At 46.1% G+C, this 24,969-nt stretch overlaps 6 protein-coding genes across 6 annotated transcripts; 2 read left to right on the top strand and 4 right to left on the bottom strand.

Annotated features, from left to right (window-relative positions):
- Positions 1 to 2,813: 2,813 nt before the first annotated feature.
- RhiXN_10274 (cytochrome P450 family protein) lies at positions 2,814 to 4,831 on the bottom strand (the record flags this gene model as incomplete). The annotated part of the gene is made up of 10 exons (XM_043330090.1): positions 2,814 to 2,851; positions 2,919 to 3,108; positions 3,170 to 3,183; positions 3,234 to 3,357; positions 3,425 to 3,567; positions 3,620 to 3,741; positions 3,800 to 3,818; positions 4,026 to 4,275; positions 4,516 to 4,641; positions 4,694 to 4,831. 10 exons carry the CDS (start codon positions 4,829 to 4,831, stop codon positions 2,814 to 2,816), a joined length of 1,164 nt encoding a protein of 387 aa, XP_043184187.1.
- Positions 4,832 to 5,799: 968 nt separating this feature from the next.
- On the top strand, positions 5,800 to 8,905 carry RhiXN_10273 (uncharacterized protein; the record flags this gene model as incomplete). Its single annotated transcript, XM_043330089.1, has 22 exons — positions 5,800 to 5,926; positions 5,974 to 6,003; positions 6,063 to 6,111; positions 6,168 to 6,222; positions 6,277 to 6,428; positions 6,476 to 6,492; positions 6,550 to 6,568; positions 6,626 to 6,705; positions 6,757 to 6,774; positions 6,818 to 6,854; positions 6,908 to 6,947; positions 7,125 to 7,202; positions 7,255 to 7,273; positions 7,324 to 7,386; positions 7,434 to 7,621; positions 7,676 to 7,793; positions 7,854 to 7,891; positions 8,067 to 8,124; positions 8,176 to 8,219; positions 8,270 to 8,494; positions 8,547 to 8,802; positions 8,862 to 8,905. The coding sequence occupies 22 exons, from the start codon at positions 5,800 to 5,802 to the stop codon at positions 8,903 to 8,905; spliced, it is 1,755 nt and encodes a 584-aa protein (XP_043184186.1).
- A 1,168-nt stretch (positions 8,906 to 10,073) lies between these two features.
- On the top strand, positions 10,074 to 11,303 carry RhiXN_10272 (uncharacterized protein; the record flags this gene model as incomplete). Its single annotated transcript, XM_043330088.1, has 2 exons — positions 10,074 to 10,298; positions 10,800 to 11,303. The coding sequence occupies 2 exons, from the start codon at positions 10,074 to 10,076 to the stop codon at positions 11,301 to 11,303; spliced, it is 729 nt and encodes a 242-aa protein (XP_043184185.1).
- Positions 11,304 to 11,421: 118 nt separating this feature from the next.
- RhiXN_10271 (cytochrome P450 family protein) lies at positions 11,422 to 13,684 on the bottom strand (the record flags this gene model as incomplete). The annotated part of the gene is made up of 11 exons (XM_043330087.1): positions 11,422 to 11,491; positions 11,549 to 11,695; positions 11,756 to 11,863; positions 11,912 to 11,926; positions 11,987 to 12,380; positions 12,432 to 12,549; positions 12,598 to 12,760; positions 12,813 to 12,932; positions 12,991 to 13,197; positions 13,261 to 13,399; positions 13,453 to 13,684. The coding sequence occupies 11 exons, from the start codon at positions 13,682 to 13,684 to the stop codon at positions 11,422 to 11,424; spliced, it is 1,713 nt and encodes a 570-aa protein (XP_043184184.1).
- A 1,921-nt stretch (positions 13,685 to 15,605) lies between these two features.
- RhiXN_10270 (cytochrome P450 family protein) lies at positions 15,606 to 17,739 on the bottom strand (the record flags this gene model as incomplete). Its single annotated transcript, XM_043330086.1, has 12 exons — positions 15,606 to 15,663; positions 15,719 to 15,836; positions 15,933 to 16,027; positions 16,076 to 16,090; positions 16,151 to 16,473; positions 16,531 to 16,544; positions 16,599 to 16,719; positions 16,789 to 16,931; positions 16,983 to 17,104; positions 17,164 to 17,370; positions 17,424 to 17,562; positions 17,616 to 17,739. 12 exons carry the CDS (start codon positions 17,737 to 17,739, stop codon positions 15,606 to 15,608), a joined length of 1,479 nt encoding a protein of 492 aa, XP_043184183.1.
- Positions 17,740 to 19,594: 1,855 nt separating this feature from the next.
- RhiXN_10269 (pre-mRNA-splicing factor RSE1) lies at positions 19,595 to 24,171 on the bottom strand (the record flags this gene model as incomplete). Its single annotated transcript, XM_043330085.1, has 17 exons — positions 19,595 to 20,299; positions 20,351 to 20,476; positions 20,530 to 20,736; positions 20,786 to 20,905; positions 20,965 to 21,133; positions 21,194 to 21,406; positions 21,461 to 21,624; positions 21,685 to 21,762; positions 21,821 to 21,910; positions 21,982 to 22,124; positions 22,180 to 22,363; positions 22,440 to 22,594; positions 22,655 to 22,869; positions 22,921 to 23,099; positions 23,152 to 23,454; positions 23,508 to 23,899; positions 23,946 to 24,171. 17 exons carry the CDS (start codon positions 24,169 to 24,171, stop codon positions 19,595 to 19,597), a joined length of 3,669 nt encoding a protein of 1,222 aa, XP_043184182.1.
- Between the last annotated feature and the right edge of the window lie 798 nt (positions 24,172 to 24,969).

Raw genomic sequence — 24,969 nt, 5'->3', positions numbered from 1 at the left:
GATACGAATAAAAAGAAACAATGAGATATTGGATGCACCAGAAGCTGAGCAGTTCGAGCTTGCCCTTCAACCCTCCTTGTGTCTCTTACTTTCATACCACACACTTGCTCTCTTTTTTCTCATGACTTCATTCAGCTTGTGCGGTCATCTGGTTGCTCCAGGTATGCTCCAAGCTCATTGCGGCTGATTTGTTTCAGGATGCATGCGCGTATATGCGCCTATCGCAGGCAAGAGCAAGGTATATGACGTTGTAACAGCTCACGAGTTATGTGCTGTAGAATTCCAGAATTGAAAGCTGTGTCAAAATGCTGACTATTTATTTATTCATTTCATTAAGCACAATAGGATTTTTTGCTGCGATTGAGTACAGCGGAGTGAGACCCAGGTCGGGAAGCGGGCCGTAGCTGACTAATGCGAGTCAAGTGGGACTCGCCGGTCCTAATTTGGTTAGCTCCAGCGAGTGGCCGGTCACTCGCCGGCGATTCTTTCCCTTGATGACGAGGCGAATCCCTGACCTCGCGAAGCCCCAATTTTCGAGGCGATACGAGGTCCACCCGGTCAAACTCGTCTCGGCCGCAACGCTACTATGTGATGCTGAAAAAAGGTGTTCGCACCGGTATGCTAAGTTATAGGATCTTGTTGTACCGCAGTGATACGTAGGTGTCACTTAATACATGGACTTCATAAAACTTTGTAAATAGCCAAGATACACTCCACGGTGAACCCCAAAAGTGCGGAAAATCCGCATGACGTCCAGATTTTGCCAGACATCCGCACCTAAAATAGCAGAATCCGCACCTCGACGACACACAGGGGTGAGTTGAGGATGCGGATTCATGGAAAAAATGGTCGGATTTTGCCAACACTCCGCATATAACGCGCGATTTTTCACGTTCAGAAAATCCGCACTTTTGGGGTCCACCGTGCTCCCTAATGCTCCGACGAAAAGGGCACACCTGCAACTTTACATTCGAGGTAAATTGTATACCATAAACTTGAAGACCACCGACTAAGTGAATCAGCAGAGGTTACTGTAATTATCAGCTCACTTTAATGTTAGAAACAGGCATGCCAATCATTGGTCTCATTGGTCTGTATAAATAGTAAGTATCTGTAGATTTCAAGTTTGGAAATAATATAACCAAAGGGGTTGAAGCTATTCGGCCTATATGCTGTAGAAGAGGACTACGACCAGACAAAACTTCTTTGGAATCTAGGGGGTGCCAAAAAACCCTTGAGCACTCTGGTGTACTCCGGTTTTGAGAACCTCCTCGTTAGAATCCGACGGATCTGGATTGCTCGGCGAGCACTTGGGAGCACTCCACGAGCACTTCCAAGCGCCACACCAAATGTTCCGGGGTACCCGCCGGCAGTAGCGCTCCAGAGATTCTGGGGGCCTCGTAGAAGAGACTCTCACGAAATTCTGTGTCGCGGAGGTACTGTATCGATTTCCTGTGCTAACTGAAAATTAATACGTGCCCCAAACTCCGCGCTTGCTTCACTCATTGTTATTGAAATACTAAGGACCTTGGGAACTGTCTCGGGCTCTCCGGTTCGGCCGAACACTGAATGAAATGACACTCTTGCGTGATATCGATTTGGTAATCAGTGCAAGGCCGCCTTACTGTTCCCTGGGCCTATGTGCCTCAAGCGTTTTTTATTGGTACAATTTACTACTGTACTCAAAATTAACGCGCGTACCGACTTGTTGAAACAAGAACCTAAATGGATAGTTCCCTACAATGGCTTACATCCAAGCTAATCTACCTAATTATAAATTGTAATGAATGATGCCATTTTAACTCTGGCGTGCGGACTATCTTAGTTGTTCAAAGTCCAAAACACAACGCGTCACTCCCGCGCGCCGTGCGTCCAGCCACTACGTTTACCTTACTACTTGTGTCTCTTCAAATGTGAGTTGGCGTTTGCGCAATCTCTACGGGGGCCCCAAAAACCCGGGAGCGCTCTGGATTGCTCCGGTTTTGGGAACCTCCTGGTTAGGATCCGACGAATCCGGATTGCTCGGCGAGGACACTGTACAAGGCTATAATGCTGAAAACCAGTGCCTGTATTTAAGTGAGAATTGAATTGAAATCAGGATCAATACATACTGAAGTCCCGGAGCGCTCCCGAGATTTTCGGGGCCCCGTACAGATTGCAACGCTGCGTACGCCAGATTTAGACCACACAACGCAGCTCATTTATATTGTTGGTTCATCCAGGGGTTACAACGGACGGCATTCTGTTTGACATTTAGTATTTTTACTCCGATATTAGCTGCCCGTGGTCAAGTGACCGAAGCTTCAACTCGAAATCGAAAGGCTTCAATTCCCTAGTTTGTGTCCTCAGAGTGAGTAACTTAATTCGATCCAAACATGGACCTACTTACGTTATGATCGCATTCGAGATTTTTTCAATCTTGGGAATGATCTCTCGTCCATCCGGTCCTTTCTTCTTCGAGAAAGTAAATGAGCAAGCAGTGATGCTATCGTAATGAACAACGATGCTTCAGCGAAATAGACTCCAGGGCATTTACTATACATAATGCATAGCAAATGCATAATGCCCAGCACCGTGTAAAACAAGAGGTTGGATCCTGAAACCTGTCCGGGTTGAACACTTCAGGATCTTTGTACATGTTTTCGTCGCGAGTCATTGCCCTGATGGAGTTGTGAGTGGGGTATGGTGAAACATCGGGACGACCGACCAGATATTCCCAATGCTAAATAGCCCGGTTAGAGATAAATTCTGCCAGGTTTACTGTACTCCCAAACTCAGGCTTACACGACTATTCTCTTTCTGATATCATACCCTTAGTAATTTTCATCCCGGCAGCAGGCATGAGGGACGCCTGCCATGTGTGCCCGTTTTCGTTAGGTGAGCTTTTGAGCCCGGATGTAATGGCATGTATATCATACCTGTTGGGGCAACTGGTTCCCATCGCAGTACCTCTTGGATAAGATTTCCGATATCGGGTAGGCGTTCTCTATCGGACATATTAGGGAGTGATCTGGGCCCAAGGACGTTATCTAGTTCCTCTTGGGCTTTTACTTGCACATCCGGATTTAAGACCATTGCTACGATAAAAGCTACAAGTTCCGTCGATGTCTGAATAAGTATTGCTACATTCATTTACGTAAACCTCAGTAATGGTATCCAGAATACTTACCGTGTCAGTCCCGGCTAAAGTGCACGTCAATTTTTAGGTTTTTTGTTTATCATATAAAACGTACCAGAGACAATAATATGGGCAATTTCTTTAAAAATGCTCTCTTTCTCGTCTTCTTTTACATACGAGGTCAAGGCAGCTTTTTGTAAAAGTGCGCCCAAGATGGAAGGCTGTATGTCCCCGGAAGACTGTGTCATCGTGGCATCAATGGCATTAAGGCTGTCTCAAAGATAATATTATGGCATCCATACTTACTATCTGAGTTTTAGTCCACTCGTACGGTACAGACAGAGCCTGTTCCTTTAGCGCTCCCCACTGGGGAGCGGTGCTTTTCCAACCTGTTCCAGCGAGCCAATCTGGAACATAAGACAAAAGAGGGAACTTATTTACAAGAAAGTCTGCGAGCCCTGTGTATTGGTACACCTTTAATTCTGTAAGTAAGACACTTACTTGTGGACATTCCAGCCAGCTGAACGTGGTTTGCGGTGTCATAGATATCTTGAAAGATAGTATCATTATCTCCTTGCAGAGTGTATCTGTAAGCTAGTTTGAGCATGGACGACGCCACATTACTTGGAAATATACTTTAGCAATAGCAGTGTATCGTATATTTTGCCTAAGTAAACTCACATTACCACTCCGGTCAAATCTATAGTCGAGTTTCATCCATCGAATACTTAGTATGGCCACTTAAATGGTTCATTTCAACATAAAGGTTGGGCTCCTGCACCATTGGTGTACTCAAACGATCTGAGTATACGCTAGATCGTTTGTCAAGTATATCTACCGCGGCACGGAACGAATTTAGCACGACAAAATCGTAACCAAACAGCTTCAGAGAGATGATGTCACCTACTTGTGGTTAGCGTTCTTTGAGTGGATGTTGAGTAATTAAGGTACAAGCTCAACTGTTTAGCTTCTCGCCAAGCTTCATATAAGCCATGTATTCCAGACCGGGGGGTATCGCAAACAGGTTTTCCACTATCGGGAAGGATCTTGGGGAAGGCGGACGTCGTCCACCGGCTTGGGTAATGGCCCACCATCGGTGGATCAGCGCAACAAGCAGTAGGGATAGCGAAAAACGTTGAGATGGTATAATGAGACGCCTAAACTAATATTTAGCGACGTACAGATCACCCATACACTTGCTTCTTTAGAACCCACTTCCAGCTACTCATAAACCTCCCAGCTTTTTAAGCACCTCCCCAACCGTGCGGTCCAACTCCCCTGCAATGCTCTTCTATTTTGTCGATGGAAGCATCGCGAACCGTTCGCACAAGTCACTGTCAACCACAGCTTTGACCGGTACAAGGTTATGTCACCAGTTATTACACGATATGACGTACATTGTTCTCACACTTCCGAAGCAGCTTCTTTTTGCTCATCTCGTCTATACTAAGAGCCTTGCCAACACCAGCACACAAGCGTCCCTTGGTACCAAGAAGCGCGAGCAGGACATCGTCCACTTCGGTCTAGATTACCGAGTCAGCACATGCATGTGTCAACCAAAGTTGACCAACAAACCTGGTGGAACAGCTCCAGCCCCTTGCCAGCATCCAAGCTCTTATATGTCCTCAAATACCCAGTTGCGTATTGTCGAGGAACAATGCGAGTGTCCCGGACAGTACCAACAACCAACAGCAACTCGTTCTCGCGGGCCATGAATGGAGCAACCGTGACTGAGAATGCGGATTCGTTGTTGTCCAGCTCGATTTTGAAGAATGTCTTAGGTCACACTGAGTTAGCTGAATGCACGTCGAAGAATGTCGAATGAAGTTCCTCGGTGGGGTCTGGAACATGACTGGCAGGTGGGTTCGGCGTTTTTGAGAGTAAACTCACGTATGGGTCCTCAAGCGAGTTTGAAACGTTCAAATTGGGACATCCACGTAGGCCCACAGATTTATCGAGTCTCTATTGACAATGCCACATGACATTAACCTTGCCCCCCTCAGGCCTGCTATCAGTGCCACACGACGTTGAACTAAACAAATGTCCCTGCCACGGGCTTGAGTTGATGCGAATTAAACTGGAAAGCTGTAAGTGCCCTCGCACCTGACCCAAGTACCTTGACTTAGTATGGTGGTGTAGTTCAGTATGATTATGGGATCGGGATTAACGCCCCGGTGGACTTAGGAGGGCCTGTCTGTTCTATGGCTTTCACATATTTGCTGCCCCTCTCACTGAGTAACCGTGGTCGGAGTAACATGACCGTCAGTTCTAGAGCCATACCCGGTGATGCCCCTGTGACCTTGTACTCTACGTGCACCAAATTGGGGGCCCCAGGTCAAATTGCGCATAGGGGTGTCACTGGTTGTTTGGCCGTCCCTAAGTTGTATGCGTTCCATAGAACATAATATCGAATCCATGGGGTGGCAAAAGGAGAGAAGAAAATTTGCCCACCTGTGTGGCCATTATTGTCTGATCCAAATTCACTTGAAAGACAAATTCGTTCCTGCTTGATCATACCCGGGTCGGTAAGCCTCAGTAGCTGTCGCCTGATCTATTCTTGGTTGACATCTGGGCGCTTACCTGATGGACACTTGTTCCTGGACAAACCTGTGGATCTTCTACTAGCTATAAAACGCCCAGTTCTGAGGCTTTAATGATGTATAACTCTCGTTCTATCAACCATGAAGGCTGTTCTGGTTGGAATTTTGGTGGGCCTGGCTACCGCCAGTCCTGTTTCGTTGCATCAAGATCCATGGGACCCAACAATTAAGCTTCCGTCTCCAACGCAGCAGCTGGTATGGGGAGATGGTATGTGTCTAGACCAATCTTTCTCAGTTGCACTCACAAAGATTTAGTGAACGTCCTTCATACAACTGACATTCATGGTGAATTAATTTTATTTTGAAACTTTTGTTGGTCACTTGAACTTACACGGTCCGTACAGGGTGGATATCTGGCCACTCAAAGGACGTTTATCCCGAGAAGAGTTGGAGGTAATGTACTTTCTTAGTATCTTTGTCTGTCCACTTACCGGTACTGCTTAATTTAGCGGCAATTTTGGGGATTTTTATTCTTTTGTGACACATATGCGACAGAAGGCCATGGTCAGTTATAGCTCTACACCAAATTATCCTTACTTATTTTGACCTTATACCCAGACAAAGAAGTCCGATCTATTGCTCATTGATACTGGCGATCGACGCATTGGCCATGGTTTGACTGACCATATTTTTGACCCTAAAAAGGCCAATGGCCAGGATGCTTCCTTGTTATATTATGATATGGGCTACGATCTGGTGGTCCCTGGAAAGTGAGTACTGCAAGTTGGTGATAGGCCAGAATCTAATGAATTATTAGTCATGACCTCAGAAATCGTGAGCATATCCCCATCTTGCCAAACTACCGTAAGATATAAATGACTACTTTTCTAGCTGCGGTAGTAGACTTCACGTAAGAATATTCTATAAATCCACTGCTCTGTCTATGAAATTCTAATCATTGTGATAGAATAAATACCCTGAAACCTTTATGGGGAGAAAAGTATCTCACAAGTAACGTCTATATTACAAAAGTTAAACCTGGAGAAGGTAATTAGCATTACATTTCAAGGATATATGCTTGAACTGAGCTATTGACAGGCGAAGATCATTTAGGAGGTAAATGCGTCATTTTGTACTGATTAAGAAGGGCTAACTGTAGATCCAGCGAACTTCCGGAAGTGGACGACCGACAATGGGTAAGTTCTGAGCCCCAGTCCTGCGATTTCTCTGTTCTCTAACACCCGGCTAGGAGGCGGATGATGGCATTTGGCGTGGTTACTAGGTCTCAAGTGAGTGTTGATCGCCTGATTAAATAACTATAATTTTCAAACAAGCACACCCAGGCACACCAGAGACCATTAAAATTGAACCTATCAACAAAATGATCGAAAATGAGTGGGTAAGTTTATTCTGAACTCGCCGCAAAAAAGACAAAGGACTAACAATGGTTGTGCTATCCGGTTCAGTTCAAGACGGCCATTGCTTCTGCAAAAGACACGGATGTTTTTGTGCTCTTAGGCCACGTGGATCCCAATCCCGAAAGGGTGTGTCAACCCTATTATTCTCAATTAATATATACTTAAATTGAGTTCTTAGCCAACACGCAGGGATAACAGTACGCTTTGTCCAGTACAAAAAGCTCTACACACCTGATTCCCATCTCAGTCATGCTCATTTATGAAGCTATCCGCGAACAACATCCGCTTACACCAATAATGATATTTACCGGTTTGTACTGTGGACCTGGAAGTGTTCGATAATTAACGTTTTTGTAGGCCATTCTCACAAACGCTGGTGTAAAATAATCCGAAACGAATATGGCTCCAAGCGTTCAATGCTGCTTCAGAGCGGCCACTATTTTGATACTGTTGGTTGGATGAGTGTTATGCTTGACGGCAACACAGAGTCTGAGGACTTAAAATTTAACCGCCGCTACCTGGATAATAACCTTGCGACTTATATGGTACATTATCTTTACTCTATACACCGTAAGGATACCAACTTACTTGTCTTGCAGTTCCATACCGACAAGACTTATGACTTCTTTACCCCCCAGGGGAGAAACATAACACGCTTTATTCAGAAGATGGAGGAAAACGAGGCCTTGAACAAGGTATTTGGACAGCTTGATTCGGGTGAGTGAGCATTATTAGGCAGCTCTTTGTTTCGATTTCAACTGGCGTTAATATGTCTAGATTACTATCTTGATCGTAATACCTGGGTCGAAGACGGGGTCACTGGAAGCAAAGAAGGGGATACAAATCAAAACAAGAATAGCTTATTTTCTTTATTTGGATGTAAGTAGTATTCTGGTTAAGCTGGCCGCTAGATTAACCGATGATCTTTGCCGAACAGGCTGTGGAAACCACCCTTATCAAGCCTGAATCTGAACACTGGCTATTCTTTAGCAACTGGGGATCTTACGAGGTGACATCTATAGGGGTCCATTCACAAAGGCTGACTTGTGTAAGTGATTTTTGCTTCATATCATTCAAACGCTGATACCTATGTTCACAGATGCCATTAGTCCTGATGACAGAAGCCCCTTCCTTTATGCAACCGTTCGTCGTACCATAGCGGACAAATCAAAGACAAAGTGCGAGAGCTTCAGATAACAAAAGCAAACGATGATGCAAAGAGAGAGAAGGAAGAAATGGAAAAAGACGAGCGGGAGCAAAAGAAAGGTTCGAAAAAGTTCGAGCGCTCGTACAAGTCCGATACCAAGATAATTGGCACGAACGTAGATCGTTATCAATCTCGTTTTGAACTTCCGCCAATCAACCCCAACCCCAACCCCGAGGAAGATGAACTCACATATGGACGAAAGACTCAAGATGTATGTATAACTTGTGCTGGATACCTACAATTAGGATTGACGTATCTTCCAGGAATGTGAAGGACCTGGCGACGACATTCTTCACTTGAACGTCCCTCAAGTTGAATTCGACGCGACAAATATGTATCCGGTTTACTTCTGGCGCAAGAATTTTCAGGACGATTTATCTAAAGACAAGTTTGTCGATATCATAACTACAAATTACATCGGAAACAGCTACGTTTTCAAGGCATTGGAAGAATTAGTTGGTGAACACGTTATAAAGCCTAGGCTGGCTTCATACCGGGACGATATAACGCAGGATAATTGTAAGCGATACCACTTGATGTGACTTAGAAGACGTCCAGATTGACTTTTTAATTTTCAGTATTGGAGAAATATGTTAGCATCAGTGGCCATTGTTTAGTATGAATCTTCGTGCGCTAATGTGGCCTTCTGTCAGGTAAATTCCCATACAAGCCAGCCCCCGGCAAACCCCAATAGTTGCATATATTTATGCACAATATCTCAGTTGTTTATGAGCTTCTGCAGTGAGGCGTATAGAGGCTGAACCAACGTTTTTTTTTTTTTTTTCAATCAGACCCCCCCTTTTTGCTATGTAACTTAGCCTGTTATCCAATAATACATAGCAGGCATACAGTGCTTATTCTTCTTCTTTTCACTGCCGGCACATCACACTACTTCTAATAAAATCACTATATTACAGCTTGTCTAGACACAAGTTATACGTCAAAGGCCTGGCTCGTGATCCTCCGCGTGTTCCCGGCCACAGCCCCAAAGTGTTCGCAGAATATATTTGACACCTCAAGACGATTAAATTGATACCAGAAACAAATAAAGAGAACAACATATAATGAGAGTAGCGGGTCGCTTACGACGGAACTCTGGGTAAGCTGAATTTAGTTCCACCACTGGTTATGATGTACCACTCAGTGCTTTGTGTGCAGAAAATTATCCGCGTATATCCCAATTATTCTGCTCTGCGTCTCCATCCCGAATCGATTGTGGATATGTAATAAAAGCAGTTAGATATAACACGCAAAACATGAGGTGTATGATAGACACATTGGTAGCGGTAAGCGCTAGCTCTACGGAGGCCCCGAACACCCGGGAGCGCTATGGAGTGCTCCGGTTTTGGGAACCTCCTCGTTAAGATCCGACCGATCCGGATTTCTCGGTGAGCACTTGGGCACTCCACGAGCACTTCCGAGCGTCACACCAAACGCTCCGGAATGCTCGCCGACAATGGCGAGTCCCGGAGCGCTCCCGAGATTTTCGGGGCCGCGTAGAGAGGTAGGAAAACAGTAGGGAAAACGGATTGTAGATCAGGTGGAAATACTCCTAGCCACAGAGAGGAATGATGGGTGGGGCAAAACGTAACAACAGCGAGAGACGATAATGATACACCTCGGAGTTAGAGCCTGAACTAATCACGCGACGCCAACCACCACCATACCACAAGATACCGGACAACCCTACAAGCCAACCAAAAACACCGATGGTACTAAAGTGACTCGATCGCAGCCTAGGAGTGACTGTTCAAACTCTCTCCAAGAAATTTAGAAATGACGATGGTTCGATGTCAGTGGTGGGAACAGAGCCAGTTCCTCCGCCCAACAGAAAATGGTTTACTATAGACGTGCTTCAGGTAATAGCGGCAGAGAACATTGCATCGGAAAGTTGGGAATTCGACGAATGCGCCAGCGCTGGCGCACACGTGACGGAGCATGGATTAGAACTCAGGTGCGATGACCCCACAGCTGCTAACCAAGATACAGACGACAGCCGCCTCAATACACAAGAGGTACGCGATGAATAAGCGACAGGTCCAACGCCCCCATTGCACTATTAAATATGAAAAGTACACAATAAATCCTCCACGACGAGCTTGAACTCCAACAAGTCAAAACGTTCGAAAACACCAAGTTCGACCTCGCCCGCATTATTGATCCAAGTGAAACTGGCGAAAAAAAAACTTCCGGACGTTAGCAGATATTTTGGAAAATGTTTTCGAGACCTTTTACCTTATTATAGACGAGGTGGGACATCACGGCAAGTCTATATCTAAGGCTAGGGGTGAAACTTGCGACATGATGTCCCGCATGGTCCGGAATCATGCAGGTAAGTTTAAAAATGCGCGTCCAGTTAAAACAATGCACAGCATAGGAAGGACGACGAAAATACTGAAATGGAAGATGCTAGTATGCAAGACGCCATTACCAATACCGAACATGAGAACTATACTTGTAACGACACAATAGTCGAGCCGAACGCTAACTCTACGTAGGTACTACGAGCAATTTAGGCCATGCAAAAAGCCATGCAGACAGGACTGGAGGGACTGGCGAAGCAAGCCGAAAGTATTGAACAAGGAAAACCACCCTCGATGCTGGCACACCCGAAAATACAGCAATCTCATCTCAGTTCAACAAAAAGCACCAATACTAACAAAAAGAAGATATTTGTGCAAATAATCAAAGACAACCCGAACCCCATATCGAAACCTAAACAAGCTCGAAACTACCCTATCAAGACAAAATGTGCGGATAATCATACGGTACGTTTTGTCTTCTGTTTCTTGCATGGAGCTCCAGAGGAGATGAAGAAAAGATTATCACCGCTGGAAATTAGTCGTAACATTAAGGGTATCTTTAACGAGCGCATGGATCCAGACAAATGCAGGGTGCTCGAAACGAAGTGGACTACCGTGGTTGTCCAAATTCCAAAACACAACGCTGCCACTCCCGCACAGCGTGCGTCCAACCACTGGGTTTATCTTATTACTTGTATCTCTTCAAGTGTGAGTTGACGTTTGCGCAGTTGCGACATCGCGTACGCCAGATTTAGACCACACAACGCAGCTCATTTATATTGTTGGTTCATCCAGGGGTTACAACGGACGGCATTCTGTTTGACATTTAGTATTTTTACTCCGATATTAGCTGCCCGTGGTCAAGTGACCGAAGCTTCAACTCGAAATCGAAAGGCTTCAATTCCCTAGTTTGTGTCTTCAGAGTGAGTAACTTAATTTGATATAAACATGAATCTACTTACGTTACGATCGCGTTCGATATGTTTTCAATCTTGGGAATGATCTCTCGTCCGTCCGGTCCTTTCTTCTTCGAGAAAGTAAATGTAGCAAGCAGTGATGCTATCGTAATGAACAGCGATGCCTCCGCGAAATAGACTCCAGGGCATTTACTACACATGATAGATAGCAAATGTACAATGCCCAGGACTATGTAAAACAAGAGAACATACCGTCTCCCCCAACCAAAGGCTGGTGCATGTGGCACGTCCGGATCCTGAAACCTGTCTGGATTAAAAGCTTCAGGATCCTTGTATATCTTTTCGTCCCGCGTGATCGCCCTGGTGCATCTGTGAGTGAGAGATTCCGACAACAGTCTAGAGACCAACCAAACATTCCCGATGCTGGATGATTCATTGCTCGTAAGCTGCACTCAGTCCACTGTGTTTCAGGCCAAAGCTTACACGACTGTGCCCTTTCTGATGTTATACCCTTCGTAGTTATCATCTCGCCAGCATGCATGTGGAATAGCTGAGATGTGTAACCATTCATGAGATATGATTTTGTGACATTTGAATATGATGAATAGTTGCACACCTGTTGGGGCCACTGGCTGCCACCTCAGTACCTCTTGAATAAGCTTTCGCATATAAGGAAGTCGCTCGCGATCAGACATTGTGGGAAGCGAAGTGGGTCCGAGGACAGTGTCTAGTTCCTTTTGGGCTTTTAGTTGCACATCCGGGTTCAGGACCATTGCTGCAACGAAGGCGACGAGCGCTGTCGAAGTCTGGGCAGATTTCATGCCAGTGAGCTTTTGGACTTCAATGATACTCAATACCTTTACCGTCTCAGTTCCGCCTAAAATGCAGGTTAGTATTTGTTTGCCTTTGTTTCATATGAAAAGCGCACCAGTAACAATAGCCTGTGCGACTTCTTTCAGATTTCTCTCTTTCTCATCTTCCTGTAAATGAGAGGTCCGGGCTTTGTAAAAGCGCACCCAAATAGAGGGTTCTGCGGTCCCAGAGGCCTGCCCATAATCATGATGCCATCAATACACAGGCAGGTTATGACGCACTACGCTAGTTTCATACGTACAATCTGAGCTTTTGTCCATTCGTACGGTGCGGATAGAGCCTGCTCCTTTAATTGCCTCCACCTGTACGCGGTCCTTTTCCAGCTGGCGCCAGGAAGCCAGTGCGGAACATAAGACAAAAGAGGGAACACATTGACAAGGAAGTCTGCAAATCTTTTGTGTTGGCGTACTTCCGAGCCTGCGACCGAGGAGCTTACTTGTAAACATTCCCGCCACTATAATGTTCACTACTCTGCCGGAGACCTCGAAACACTAGATCATCGTCTCCTTGTAGAGTGTACCCGTACGCTAGCTGAAGCATTGATGAGGCTGTGTTACTATATGTAATATCGTGGCAATAGTAACATAGGATAATTATATTAAAACAAGACTCACGTAAAAAGACTGTCCTTTATCTTCTCAAAAGGATGTGGGTCGTCTACGATGCAAGCCAGCCGACGAAGGAGTGGCTGAATGTGCTGCTCTTGTATGGGATGGAATTGAATAACTGCGCGTGCGTTGAGCCAGTTGTTCATCATTCGGCGGTGACTTCTCCATAGGTCACCGTATCTTAAAAGGGCGGAGTTACTGCTCCAGTCTAATCTACAGTCAAATTTGACTTGTTCAGCTCCGGACACTTTACTTCATTTGTTCATTTCGACATACAAGGTGGGATCCTGCACCATTGGCGTATTCAGTCGATCCGAGTATACGCTAGATCTTTTGTCAAGCATATCTGCTGCGGCACGGAACGAGTTCAGCACGATAAAATCGTAGCCAAACAGCTTCAGAGAGATGATGTCGCCTGCTCGTGGTTAGCGTTCTTTGAGTCAGTATTGGGTAATACACACGCTCAACTGTTTAGCTGCTTGCCAAGCTTCATATAAGCTATGTGTTCCAGACCGGGAGGTATCGCGAATAGGTTCCCCACTATTGAGAAAGACATTGGAGAAGGCGGGCGTCGTCCACCGGCTTGGGTAGTGGCCCACCATCGGTGGATCAGCGCAAGGAGCAGCACGGATAGCGAAACATAAACACAATCGTAAGTCAAGCTTGTATAAGTCATACCGTCGATCCTATGCTCTACCATGACAGGATCAATCAAACCACCAATCAGATAGCAGTGCATATATATGGTATTCATGTGAATGTTTACCTGGTCCGTGCGTCTCTAGAGCTGCAGAACAGCGGTACTGCGGAAGCCTGTGATAACATAATCAGTGATGGAATGCCAAGGTATCCTTAGAAACACTTTGTGGAGCAGATGGAATTCTGGCTTGTGGTCTGTCGTCCATCCGTTCACGTTATTCTGCAGTTTGCCAATCTTGAGCAGAGTTTCGCAGCATGTATGGCAAATACCTCGAGCGCCAGGGAGCAGAGTCACATTGAATATTAATATGTCAAGTCTGTCGAGTCTGTTGGGTCCCAAGTGCTCATACAGCAACGAGGTCATGATCAGACTCATTATTTTAGATATATTAAGCAGGACGATTGACGGCTTCCCGCTGAGACTAAATCTACTACTAAGCTACTGTAGGCAATCATATTAATACGATACATAGATTGAAAGGTGAAGTGACTCGACCAAGTGTCTAGCAAATCGAGACTCCACAGCTCCGCAAGGTTCAGCTTGTCGGATGATCGTCCTCAAGAATTATATGACAAACGAGAAACTTTATTGTGACATGATCATTTGTCATTCCCCAGAACGGTAGTTCAATGAGCTCCGGCGGATCCTGTACAGCGTACCAGTGCTCCCGGGGCTGATTCATTAGAGTGAATTGCACGTTCCGCCTCAATATTAAGGTTTGTGTTCTTGGGGCTATCTCACTTGGGGCCTTTCCTTTTACTTAATGTTCATATATAAACAATACGGGAGCTGCATGCAAACTAGGCAAACCGCTCACAAAGAGCTGAGCCTTGAGATGCTACGACACGACACGATTGCGAGGTAGAAAGAACGAGAGAGAACAGTACAGGCGAGACGCACACCTAATACATAGCAGGTAGCACGGTCAGAGAAAGAAAGGGCAACCAGGCCGGGTTATAGGTGCGATAATGCTCAACTAAGGTAGGGCCCGTAAGGGCTGGAGGGGGTGGGCTATAATAGCGTACATACGTTATATATTTCACGTGCAGCTTTATCAATAAAAATGCATATATCTATACACTCTGTTAAGTATTGAAAATATTCGGAGGCTCCCGGAGAGTTCACAAAGATACGAGTGCCACAAGCTGGACCCTCTCCCAATCCTGGTTGAATGTGAACCATATGACATGCTCATGAAACTGGGCTCGTATATTTGAGTCCCCGTGAACATATTCCGATCATCCTCTCAACAAAATCCTCTACTCCTCCAAAAGGACCACTTAACTCCAGAATTCTCAAGAGCGCTCTGGAGCAAACATCTCCGAACATATCCAGCATCCTCTGGAACACCTCAGGGTCAAGTTGCCTTATCGTAGAGCCTTGAAGAACTTCAGAGAAGATGAAGATTTAATTGAGCTGAGAGTTCTATAAGCCACAATTGCATTGTATGTTTTCGCTTTAATCTTGCGCCTTCTTTGGATTGCACCCAATACTGGTAAGAGGATATCTCATTTTGACTGTATACACATGGAGACTGTAAGTCGGATGAGCAGTGTAAGTAGGATGAGCGACAAGGTAGTCGGACCTTAATCTTAAGATGCTGGCAGTCCAAAAGCCACTCAAATCGGAGGGAGCCTGGATACAATCGGCCTGGCCTTATAAAGCGTGGGGTCAAACATGTATATATAGTGAATCCATCCAGCCCCTTCCCAATGTCCGTCCGTCCGTTTGGTGGCGCTAGGCGCCGAGCTGCCGTTACCTAACAGGAACAGACCAACTATGAACAATACAATCACATCATCTCATGCACTAATTATGGTTTAAATAAGCTATTCGTGTTCTCCTCCTTTACTCTAGGGAGTATTTGAATCGTGATCAATCTGTGCTCCCTTTTTTTTATAGTTTGAACTTGACTACAGTATCAATTGTCGGTGGGAGGAGAGCGAAGCTTCAACTCAAACTCGAAAGGCTTCAGTTCCCTGGCACACATCTCAGAATAATCAATTTGGCCTGGCCAATATTAGGCTCACTTACATTACGATTGCGTTTGATATGTTTTCAATGTCGGGAATGATCTCTCGCCATCCGGTCCTCTCCTCCTTGAGAACGTAAACGTAGCAAGCAGTGATGCTATCGTAATGAATCGATGCCTCTGCAAAATGGATTCCAGGGCATTTACTATAAGTAAGCAATGATATGATATTTATTTTTATGGTCCAAAGAAGAAAGACTCGCCGTCTCCCCCAACCAAAGGCTGGTGCATATGGTACGGTTGGATCCTGAAACCTGTCAGGGTCGAACGCTTCGGGATCTTTGTATATCTTTTCGTCCCGCGTGATTGCCCTAGTGCATCTGTGAGTGAGAGATCCCGACAACAGTCTAGAGACCAACCAAACATTCCCGATGCTGGATGATTCATTGCTCGTAAGCTGCACTCAGTCCACTGTGTTTCAGACCAAAGCTTACACGACCGTGCCCTTTCTGATGTCATATCCTTCGTAGTTCATCTTGCCAGCATGCATGAGGAATAGCTGAGATGCGTAACCATTCTCATGAGATATGATTTTACAACGTTTGGATACGATGAATGGCTGCACACCTGTTGGGGCCACTGGCTGCCACCTCAGTACCTCTTGAATAAGCTTTCGCATATAAGGAAGTCGCTCGCGATCAGACATTGTGGGAAGCGAAGTGGGTCCGAGGACAGTGTCTAGTTCCTTTTGGGCCTTTAGTTGCACATCCGGATTCAGGACCATTGCTGCAACGAAGGCGACGAGCGCTGTCGAAGTCTGAGAAATTCCACAACAATCAGCTGTATAGACTTCTGTAATACTGAAAGTATTCACTGTATCAGTTCCGGCTAGTACACATCAGTTTCTGGTTATTATTTATTTGTTAAAATCAATCAACCCACCCGCAACAATTACATGAGCAACCTCTTTTAGATTCTCTCTTTCGTCCTCCTTCATATGAGAGGTCAAAGTAAGGTTCTGTAAAAGCGTACTCAAGATTGAGGGCTCTGCTGTTCCAGAAGCCTATTTATGATTATGACAAGATCAATATAAACGCTGGTTAAATCACAATATCACAACTTTTACACATACAATTTGAGCTTTTGTCCATTCGTACGGTATGGATAGTGCTTGCTCTTTTAGTATTCTCCACCTGTATGCGGTGCGTTTCCAGCCTGCCCCAGGAAACCAATGCGGAACATAAGACAAGGGAGGAAGTACATTGACAAGGAAGTCTGCAATTTTTTGTGTTAGCGTACCTCCAAGCCCGTAAATGAAGTGCTTACTTGTGAACGTTCCCGCCATTAGAAGATGCTTATTAGTATGATGAATCATTTCAAATATTTTATCGTTATCTTCTTGCAAAGTGTATCCATAAGCTAATTTGAGTACTGAGGATGCAGCATTGCTTGACAGTATACCTTAGCAATAGCAACATATTATACGTTTTGTGCAAACAAGGCTCACATAAAAATACTGTGCTTGACCTTTTCAAATGGTTGTGGGTCATCTACAAGGCGAACCAATTGACGAAGGAGTGGTTGAATGTGCTGCTCTTGTATGGGATGGAATTGCGTTACTGCTCGTGCATTGAGCCAGTTGTTTAGCATTCGACGGTGACTCCTCCAGAGGTCACCGTATCCCAAAAGGGCAGATTGGTTACCCCAATTGAACCTACAGTCAAATTCCTAATGATACAGCGATTCAAATGGTTTATTACAACATACAAGGTGGGATCCTGCACCATTGGCATGCTTAAACGATCTGAGTATATGCTGGATCGTTTATCAAGAGTATCTGCCGCAGCACGGAACGAGTTCAGCACGACAAAATCGTAGCCAAACAGCTTCAGAGAGATGATGTCGCCTGCTCGTGGTTAGTGTTCTTTCAATCGATGTTGGGCAAGGTACACTCTCAACTTTTTAGCTGCTTGCCGAGCTTCATGTACGCTATGTGCGCCATACCAGGAGGTATCGAGAACAGGCTTCCCACTATTGGGAAGGATGTTGGGGAAGGCGGGTGCCGTTCGCTGACTTTAGACATGGTCCAGCATTTTTGGAAGAGTGCTAGCAGTAGGAGAGACGCTGTAATATATGTAAAGACATATACTAAGCTTGCATAAAGCATACTGATAGTCGTATATTCCAACGAGTTAGTCGAGATGCTTACGCAGATAGCTATGATATGTAGTGAGTGGCTCCCCGTAAAAGCTGATCACCGGGCCACGCCATCTTATATTTTTCACTATGTGGATGACGTCGTTATCTGCCAATTGTTGATTACGGAACTCCACATTGTAATTATTCCATTTCAAGGTTCGGCCTAAGACGGCTTATCCTGAAAATACATTCAGCTGTTACGGAACGTCATTGAGTGACGTTTGCATGCTCTGTACATGTATGGAACCACGGGATAACGGCATTAAATCTAGTAGCCCGTCTTACCATGACTAACGATGGAACAGACGCCGGTTTTAATTGAGCTATTCTACTATATCACTACTATTTCAATGTATGCAATCCCAGTCCATAAAAATCGCCTATATTCCTCACGGTCCCGTAGCCGCGTAAATGCTGGTGAATACACTGAAAGTCTTCAGTACAGATAGCACCACGTGCGCTCATACCATATGGATAATTTACTCCAGTGGAAGAGCTGGCGCTTTGAAATGGAGTGGTTTGACAGTTGGCTGTTATCAATACCAATCCATCGAGACTAAATCGCGTAAATGGCTTTATGCAACTACGTTGACCAACCCCGGTCTGTCAAATTGCTGATAGGACACATGCATATATGAGCAGCTATCCAACATTATCCCAAGGTCAGAACGCGGTCTGTCATTTTTGTTGAGGCAATGAGAAAGGTCATGAATGATTTCCCGCACAAGTCATATTTATTCTCTACGGGGGCCCCAAAAGCTCTGGGGCGCTCTAGAGTGCTCCGGCTTTGGGAACCTCCTCGTTAGGATTCGACGGATCCGGATTGCTCGGCGAGCACTTGGGAGTACTCCACGAGCACTTCTAAGCGTCGTATCAGACGCTCCGGAGTGCTCGCCGACAATAGTGAGTCCCGGAGCGCTCCCGAGATTTTCGGGGCCCCATAGAGTTGCTAAGCTACCTCGCTGACTATTGGTGCAGTGGAGCAATCACAGTGTGAGGTAGTCGGATGCGGAAAATCAGCGATTCGGAGTCCCACAATGCCAGGATAGTTTCTTGAAGTTAGGTAATCATAGACTGGAAAATGCGGGTCTTGGTACACAGAGAACCGTCCGTGTGCCTTCGTTTGTTTTGCTATATTCTTCTTAAACTTTCTTTATCAGTGCTTACTACCAAGCAATTATAACATCATGGTATGTTCGAAATATACAAATACTAGAGCCTTATATAGGGTTTATCCATATTTACAAAGGATTACTACCTTATGAGTGTTCTCGTAAACAATGATACAGGCTCCTTATCAAAACTGATTTGTGGATTAGGCTTGCGCTCAACACCGTCTCCCCTCCGTATTTTTCTGTGCGTTCATCACTTCAGCGCTGGTACTATATTTTCTTGCTCCGTGTTGAGCTGCACACTGTCAATCGTAGGTCGCAACAAAGTACCGCGCATACTCAAGCGCATATATGGAGGAAGAAGTGAGAACCCCCGGGCGTTGTGCTCACAATATATCACCTCAGTAGCATATTCTTTAAACGCAAAGTTTCTACCTCTCCCCTTTTGGGGGTTTGAAGCCAAAGTCACTAGTTTGACTAACACGTTGAGATGATATCATGACTGGAGCGAGGTGCTCTAAGCGGGCAAGGCGGTCAATGAAGATAAATTCTTCTGCACTACAACAAACGTAAATGACGCCTAAACCAATATTTAACAACATACAAATCACCCATACACTTGCTTCTTTAGAACCCGCTTCCAGCTACTCGCAAACCTTCCAGCTTTTTGAGCACCTCCCCAACCGTGCGATCCAATTCTCCCGCAATGCTCTTTTGTTTCGTCGATGGAAGCATCGCGAACCGTTCGCACAAGTCACCATCAACCACAGCTTTCACCGGCACATAGTATCCCCGGTACGCAAGATGATCACGTCCCACCAAGCTGGAGTGTTCTGATCGCATGTGCTGTTCGAGCGTAGTAATGAAGTCCACGTCTTCCTTGCTTGCCAGGGGTATCAGCACGCCGATCGTCCCGTGCAGCCCGGTGTATGCTACCACATCTCGTCCACCAGGAACAAGTGCCGCTCTGTGCACGCTCGTCACGATATCGCCAACATTGTAATGAGCGAGCAGCTTCGTCTTGTGCGGTGCTCCATGCAGGAACTCCCGCTCGTGCATGATACCGGCACCTGTGGGATCATCGTCAACTTGTTGGGAGATGTTAGCCGGTAGCCGGTTGACGAAGATGTTTCCAAATTTGTCTCCCACAGCGACAGTGTCGTAATCAACCAGCGCAGCAGAAGTGACCCATCGGGCAGAAGTGTCGTCCGCAAAGACCAGTAGCCGGTTGCTTTCTGGTTTGTATGTTGCGTAATGAACCGATTCTTGCATTTCACCCACGATGATGCGTGACCCTTGGCTGGTCAAAGTTACGATCGCGGTAGCGAAGCCCTGGAGTAACGGGTAAGGTTATGTCACCAGTTACTACACGATATGACGTACCTTGTTCTCAGACTTTCGAAGCAGCTTCTTCTTGCCCATCTCGTATATCCTGAGAGCCTTGCCAACACCAGCACACAAGCGTCCCTTGATACCAAGAAGCGCGAGCGGGACATCATCCACCTCGGTCTGGATTGGCCGAGTCAGTATATGGGTGCTCCAGCCAAGCTTGACTAACGAACCTGATGTAACAGCTCCAACCTCTTGCCAGCTTCCAAGATCTTATACGTCCTCAAATAGCCAGTTGCACATTGTCGAGGAAGAACGTTGGTGTCTTTGGCAGTACCGACAACCAAGAACAACTCGTTCTCGCGCGCCGCAAAAGGAACGACCGCGACTGAGAATGCGGATTCGTTGTTGTCAAGCTCGATTTTGAAGAGTGTCTTGGGCTACGTCGAGTCAGTTGAGTGCATATGGAAGGGCGGCTGAGCAAAATACCTCGGTGGGATCTATAATCCGAATGCAAGACGCCCATTGTCCAGCACCAGCTCTTGGTAATCCAAAATCTTCAGCTGGTAAATCGACCAATTCTTGATCGATCTGTCTCCCGGCTTGTTTCTAATTTACCACATCCCTCATTAGCACTCTGGTCCAACCACTATCTGGAGGCCACGCACCAACTCGGCCAATCGCTTATTCTTGGCCTCTGAACCCCACGTCCGATGGTCGCTCTCAATGACGTAAAATAGTTGATGCTCGGGGTGAACCGCGATCTTTCGAGGAGTGTACGAAAGCGGCATCGTCACTTGTTTAAGCTTATCGCTCAACTTGGGGATTTGGAAAATCCTGGACGTCGATTATATTTGAATATAGAGTATTATACAGACAATGAGGGAAAAGACTTACCGCAGTACGCTGCCTGCAATTCCAATCAACCCTTCAGGACACAGTTCAGCTGAGAAGCTCCATGCATGATCGAGGTTTTCGTAAATGAGAGGTGAGAAGCGGAGCAGGTTTTGATGAGTATAGTTGAGCCACGAGCGAGACGAAAGGGCGAGGATGCATGTGTTGCGTTGGACCGAGACGCGGGTGAGTCGGACGGGACGAGTGCCCAAGAAGCTAGTGGATTCCAGTGTCAGTCAATGATAGGGTCCTAATGAAAAGGGCACCCACCGTGTCCGCGTATCTGTCAGCTGGCCATTTACAGGATCCAAAACAGTTCTCAACAAGACTCCGTTCGAAAGCCCAATGTTAACAAACAATGTCGGCATATTCTTGTCAATACTCGCGTCCAACATCTCAGCTATGCAAATAGACGTTGGAGGTGCCGTGAGCGCCTACGACCGAAGTCTCATTAGTCAGACCGACCACCAGCATCCACACATGCCGGGACAAACCTGTAACGAGATGGTTTCCAAGGTCGACTCGGGGTCCAAGGAAATGATTCGAACCGTTTGGTCTTCACAACCAACAGCCTGGATCGCGTTTGAATTTTTCCGTCTCAAACATGACTACTTTGGTTATCGAACTCACCAAATAAGGACTGCGCTGTCTGCCCTCTGGAACCTCGGCAATACTCATACACACAACCGCACTTCCAACAGCACGCATTTCTCCGTATTCCTATTTATTCCGCACCGCAAAATATATAAAATTGAAAAATACATGCGCGAATAGAAGAAAAAAGTGCTTACCTGGAGTACTCCGTTCAAGTCCAACTCAAAGTACACGAGTTCGCCCGAGTTGAGCGCAACACAGACTTGGCGCGTGTTGGTTGTTGCAGAGGCGACTTGGCGGCCTTGAGGTGCTCGCCATTCGGTTACGCCTGCTGTGGAAGCTAGATCTCAAGGTAAGTACGCGTCAAATCTATATGAATGAGGGGGGGAACTGACCTCCTTGACTGGGTCGAACGTGGCGCACGCCACCCGGATGAACTTGGATCAAGCCTCCATTGTCGGCGAGTTGTTGGACCGCCAGAGTCGGCGCTGAGGATAAGAACCCGGTATCGGCCACTTCTTCAATCGTTTCTCCGATCGACAGAACAAGGGTACCGTTTACGAACGAGAGGATAATGTACTTGTCATATTGATCTAAAAATTCAAGTCAGAATAAAAAAGAGGAACTCTTGGAAAGACTTGCCGCCATCGTTGACCTTGACCGTCCAGACTCCATTCGGAACACCAGGAAGCTCTGAGCTCACACTTTCCTCGACTTCCAATCCGTGTCGCAGCATTCGGAAAGAAGAGCGAGCGCCCCGCCCGCAAGCAAGATAGAACTGGGGAGTATCACTTTGCAACGTTGCGGGTACTATACGGTACGAAACAATTAGGCTTGGTTCGTCGGAACGCTGAGTGAAAGCGGACATACCTCCCGAGGTAGGTCCAAACAAATTCAAAATTCGTGCATCAAGGATCGGGCAGAAGCTGGTCATCTCGTCCGCGAGGACAAGATTGTCTAACGGGTGGGGTCGGAAATAGCATGGTGGGAGAGGTGAGGACGAGATGCCATTATTGGAATACGAGTTGGATGTGAATTCGGGCTCGGCGTCATCGTCACCCAGTTTTTGGAATTGATATAGGTGACTAAGTATGCACTGTGAGATCAGAGGTACGGACGATCTGGTAGCTACTTACTGGTTACCACCTTCAGCTGCGACAAACAAGAAACCGCTCTTCAAGATGCACAAACTGGTCGCGGTCGGTACAGTATCAAAGTATTTGATCGTCATGGACTTGACTATTTCGTCCTCGTGCTCTAGTGTGACCTTGTACAAGTCTCCAATTTCTGATTGGAGCAGGAAAAAGAATGCGCCCTAGGAAAGGCAAATTAATTTCAAGTCTAACCGAACGGAGCGAGCCACACACTTTCATCTTATGCATCACGGCGCTGGTGATGATCAAGCCCCGCTCTTCGTCACCTCCCCAAGGTGTACGACGCCTGGGAATGGGTACGCGATGGGATACCGCACCGCCATCCAGGTCTACAGGACGATAGATGATATGGTCTTCGCAACAGACAAGCACACCACTGGGGCCATCGAAAGCATTGGTCGTGGCAGACTGGCCGCCAGGAACTTGTACAAGCAGGTTGGCGCGGCGGTCAGTTGGCTCAGAACTTTTACGCACAACGTGGTTAAGACCCAAGTCAAGTTCGTAGAATGTAAGCATCTATAAAGATAAGCTTAGTAACGGAGGATAAGCCTCGACTCGTATCGGCCTACCTTTTCCGCATTCCTAAACGCTTGCCCAGTAGGATCTGCGTCAGACTCGGTATAATCGACCTCCAACGCAGCAAACAGAGGATTTTCGAATCCGACATCGACTCCCACAATAGCATGAATGATTGCCCCATTGCGATGGGCCTCTAGCGGACTGCTGATGGTCAAATTGGCGGCCGCGTCACGGTTGAGGACATAGACCAGCTTGGATTTTTCCACTGCGGATATCATGACCGAACGGCCCTTTGGGTCGACAGCCAGCATTTCACCAGGAACAATTCGACGAGATCCGGATTTTCCGAATGTCTCTTGTTGCAGTTTGGTAAAACTGTTTGTTTTTGGGTCGTATTCCAGCACAATAATTCGGCCCGAGTCCGAACCGACAATGCAGTAGTCTATGGACATAAGCCAGAGATATAATATACGAGTTCATTTACACACCTTTTGTTCCGCCAGTCAGCCTGAACGCTGCTATGCTCCTGATCGTACCAAATACATCCTGTGCAAGAACTGTGCTGACTTTGCCAGTAGACGAGTCGGGGCGTAATAGTTCAAGTATAGTACCCCTAGATATTATAATTTCTTGTTGTCGGATACCGCTAAAGTTCCCCACAATCGCCTGTGTGATGGCCGTTGGCGCCTGTAGAGTCAAGTTGTACAAGTGCATGTCGGCGGCGGGTGGAGGAGACGCGCAAACAACAAACTGGGCGCTGGGCGCTTAGTGAAAGGTGTGTAAGCAGGTCAGGGTTGATGTGACCATCATCGTCACTTGGGGAAAACGAACCTTTAAATGTATATATTTCATGAGAGAGAAGACTGTTCTCAACTTTGAGACACAGGCTCTAAACTTTGCTTTGTCACCTTTCTTCTCTTTTTTGACCGTTTGTCGCAACCTTTATGCCTCTACTTTGCTCTTTGGCTCCTTTTCCTCTTTAAAGAGACAGAAAACCCACCTCCGTCCTGATATACTAAAATGAGGGTAGCGCGAATCATCGAGTATGCTCGTTCTTAACTTGAAATTTCCACAAGCCATCTGATGTGTCATTAAATCTTGAGTTCTACTTATTATCTATTATATATATATTTCAAACCCGAGAGAGTCACTTACATCAAGTCACTTACAAGACGAATTTTCAATAAATTACTCTACAACAACAACCAGGTTTTGCCGAGCGTTCGGGAACACGTATGGTTCTCCCCTGCCTTCGCTGAGGTCCACGGAGTCCCAGTCAACTATCGTTTGTACCATCTTAGGAGATTATAGTGACAATCATCTATCCGAGTTGAATAAAATGGACGATGATCATTGCTAAGCCTCTTAAATTTACATTACTCCACGAGCCCCGGTGAGCGTAGGGAGAACCATGCGTGCTCCCAAGCGCTCACGAACCCCGACGGTTTTTGTAGAATACGATCCCTGATTGAGCGATCGCGAAGGATTGCATTTAAGAAGGATTTTACTCGT

This window comes from Rhizoctonia solani, chromosome 11 (genome assembly GCF_016906535.1).
Source record: "Rhizoctonia solani chromosome 11, complete sequence".
NCBI classification, from domain to species: Eukaryota; Fungi; Basidiomycota; class Agaricomycetes; order Cantharellales; family Ceratobasidiaceae; genus Rhizoctonia; species Rhizoctonia solani.
Note: the sequence above shows the minus strand (reverse complement) of the source record. Positions and strands in the feature narration are given on the sequence as shown.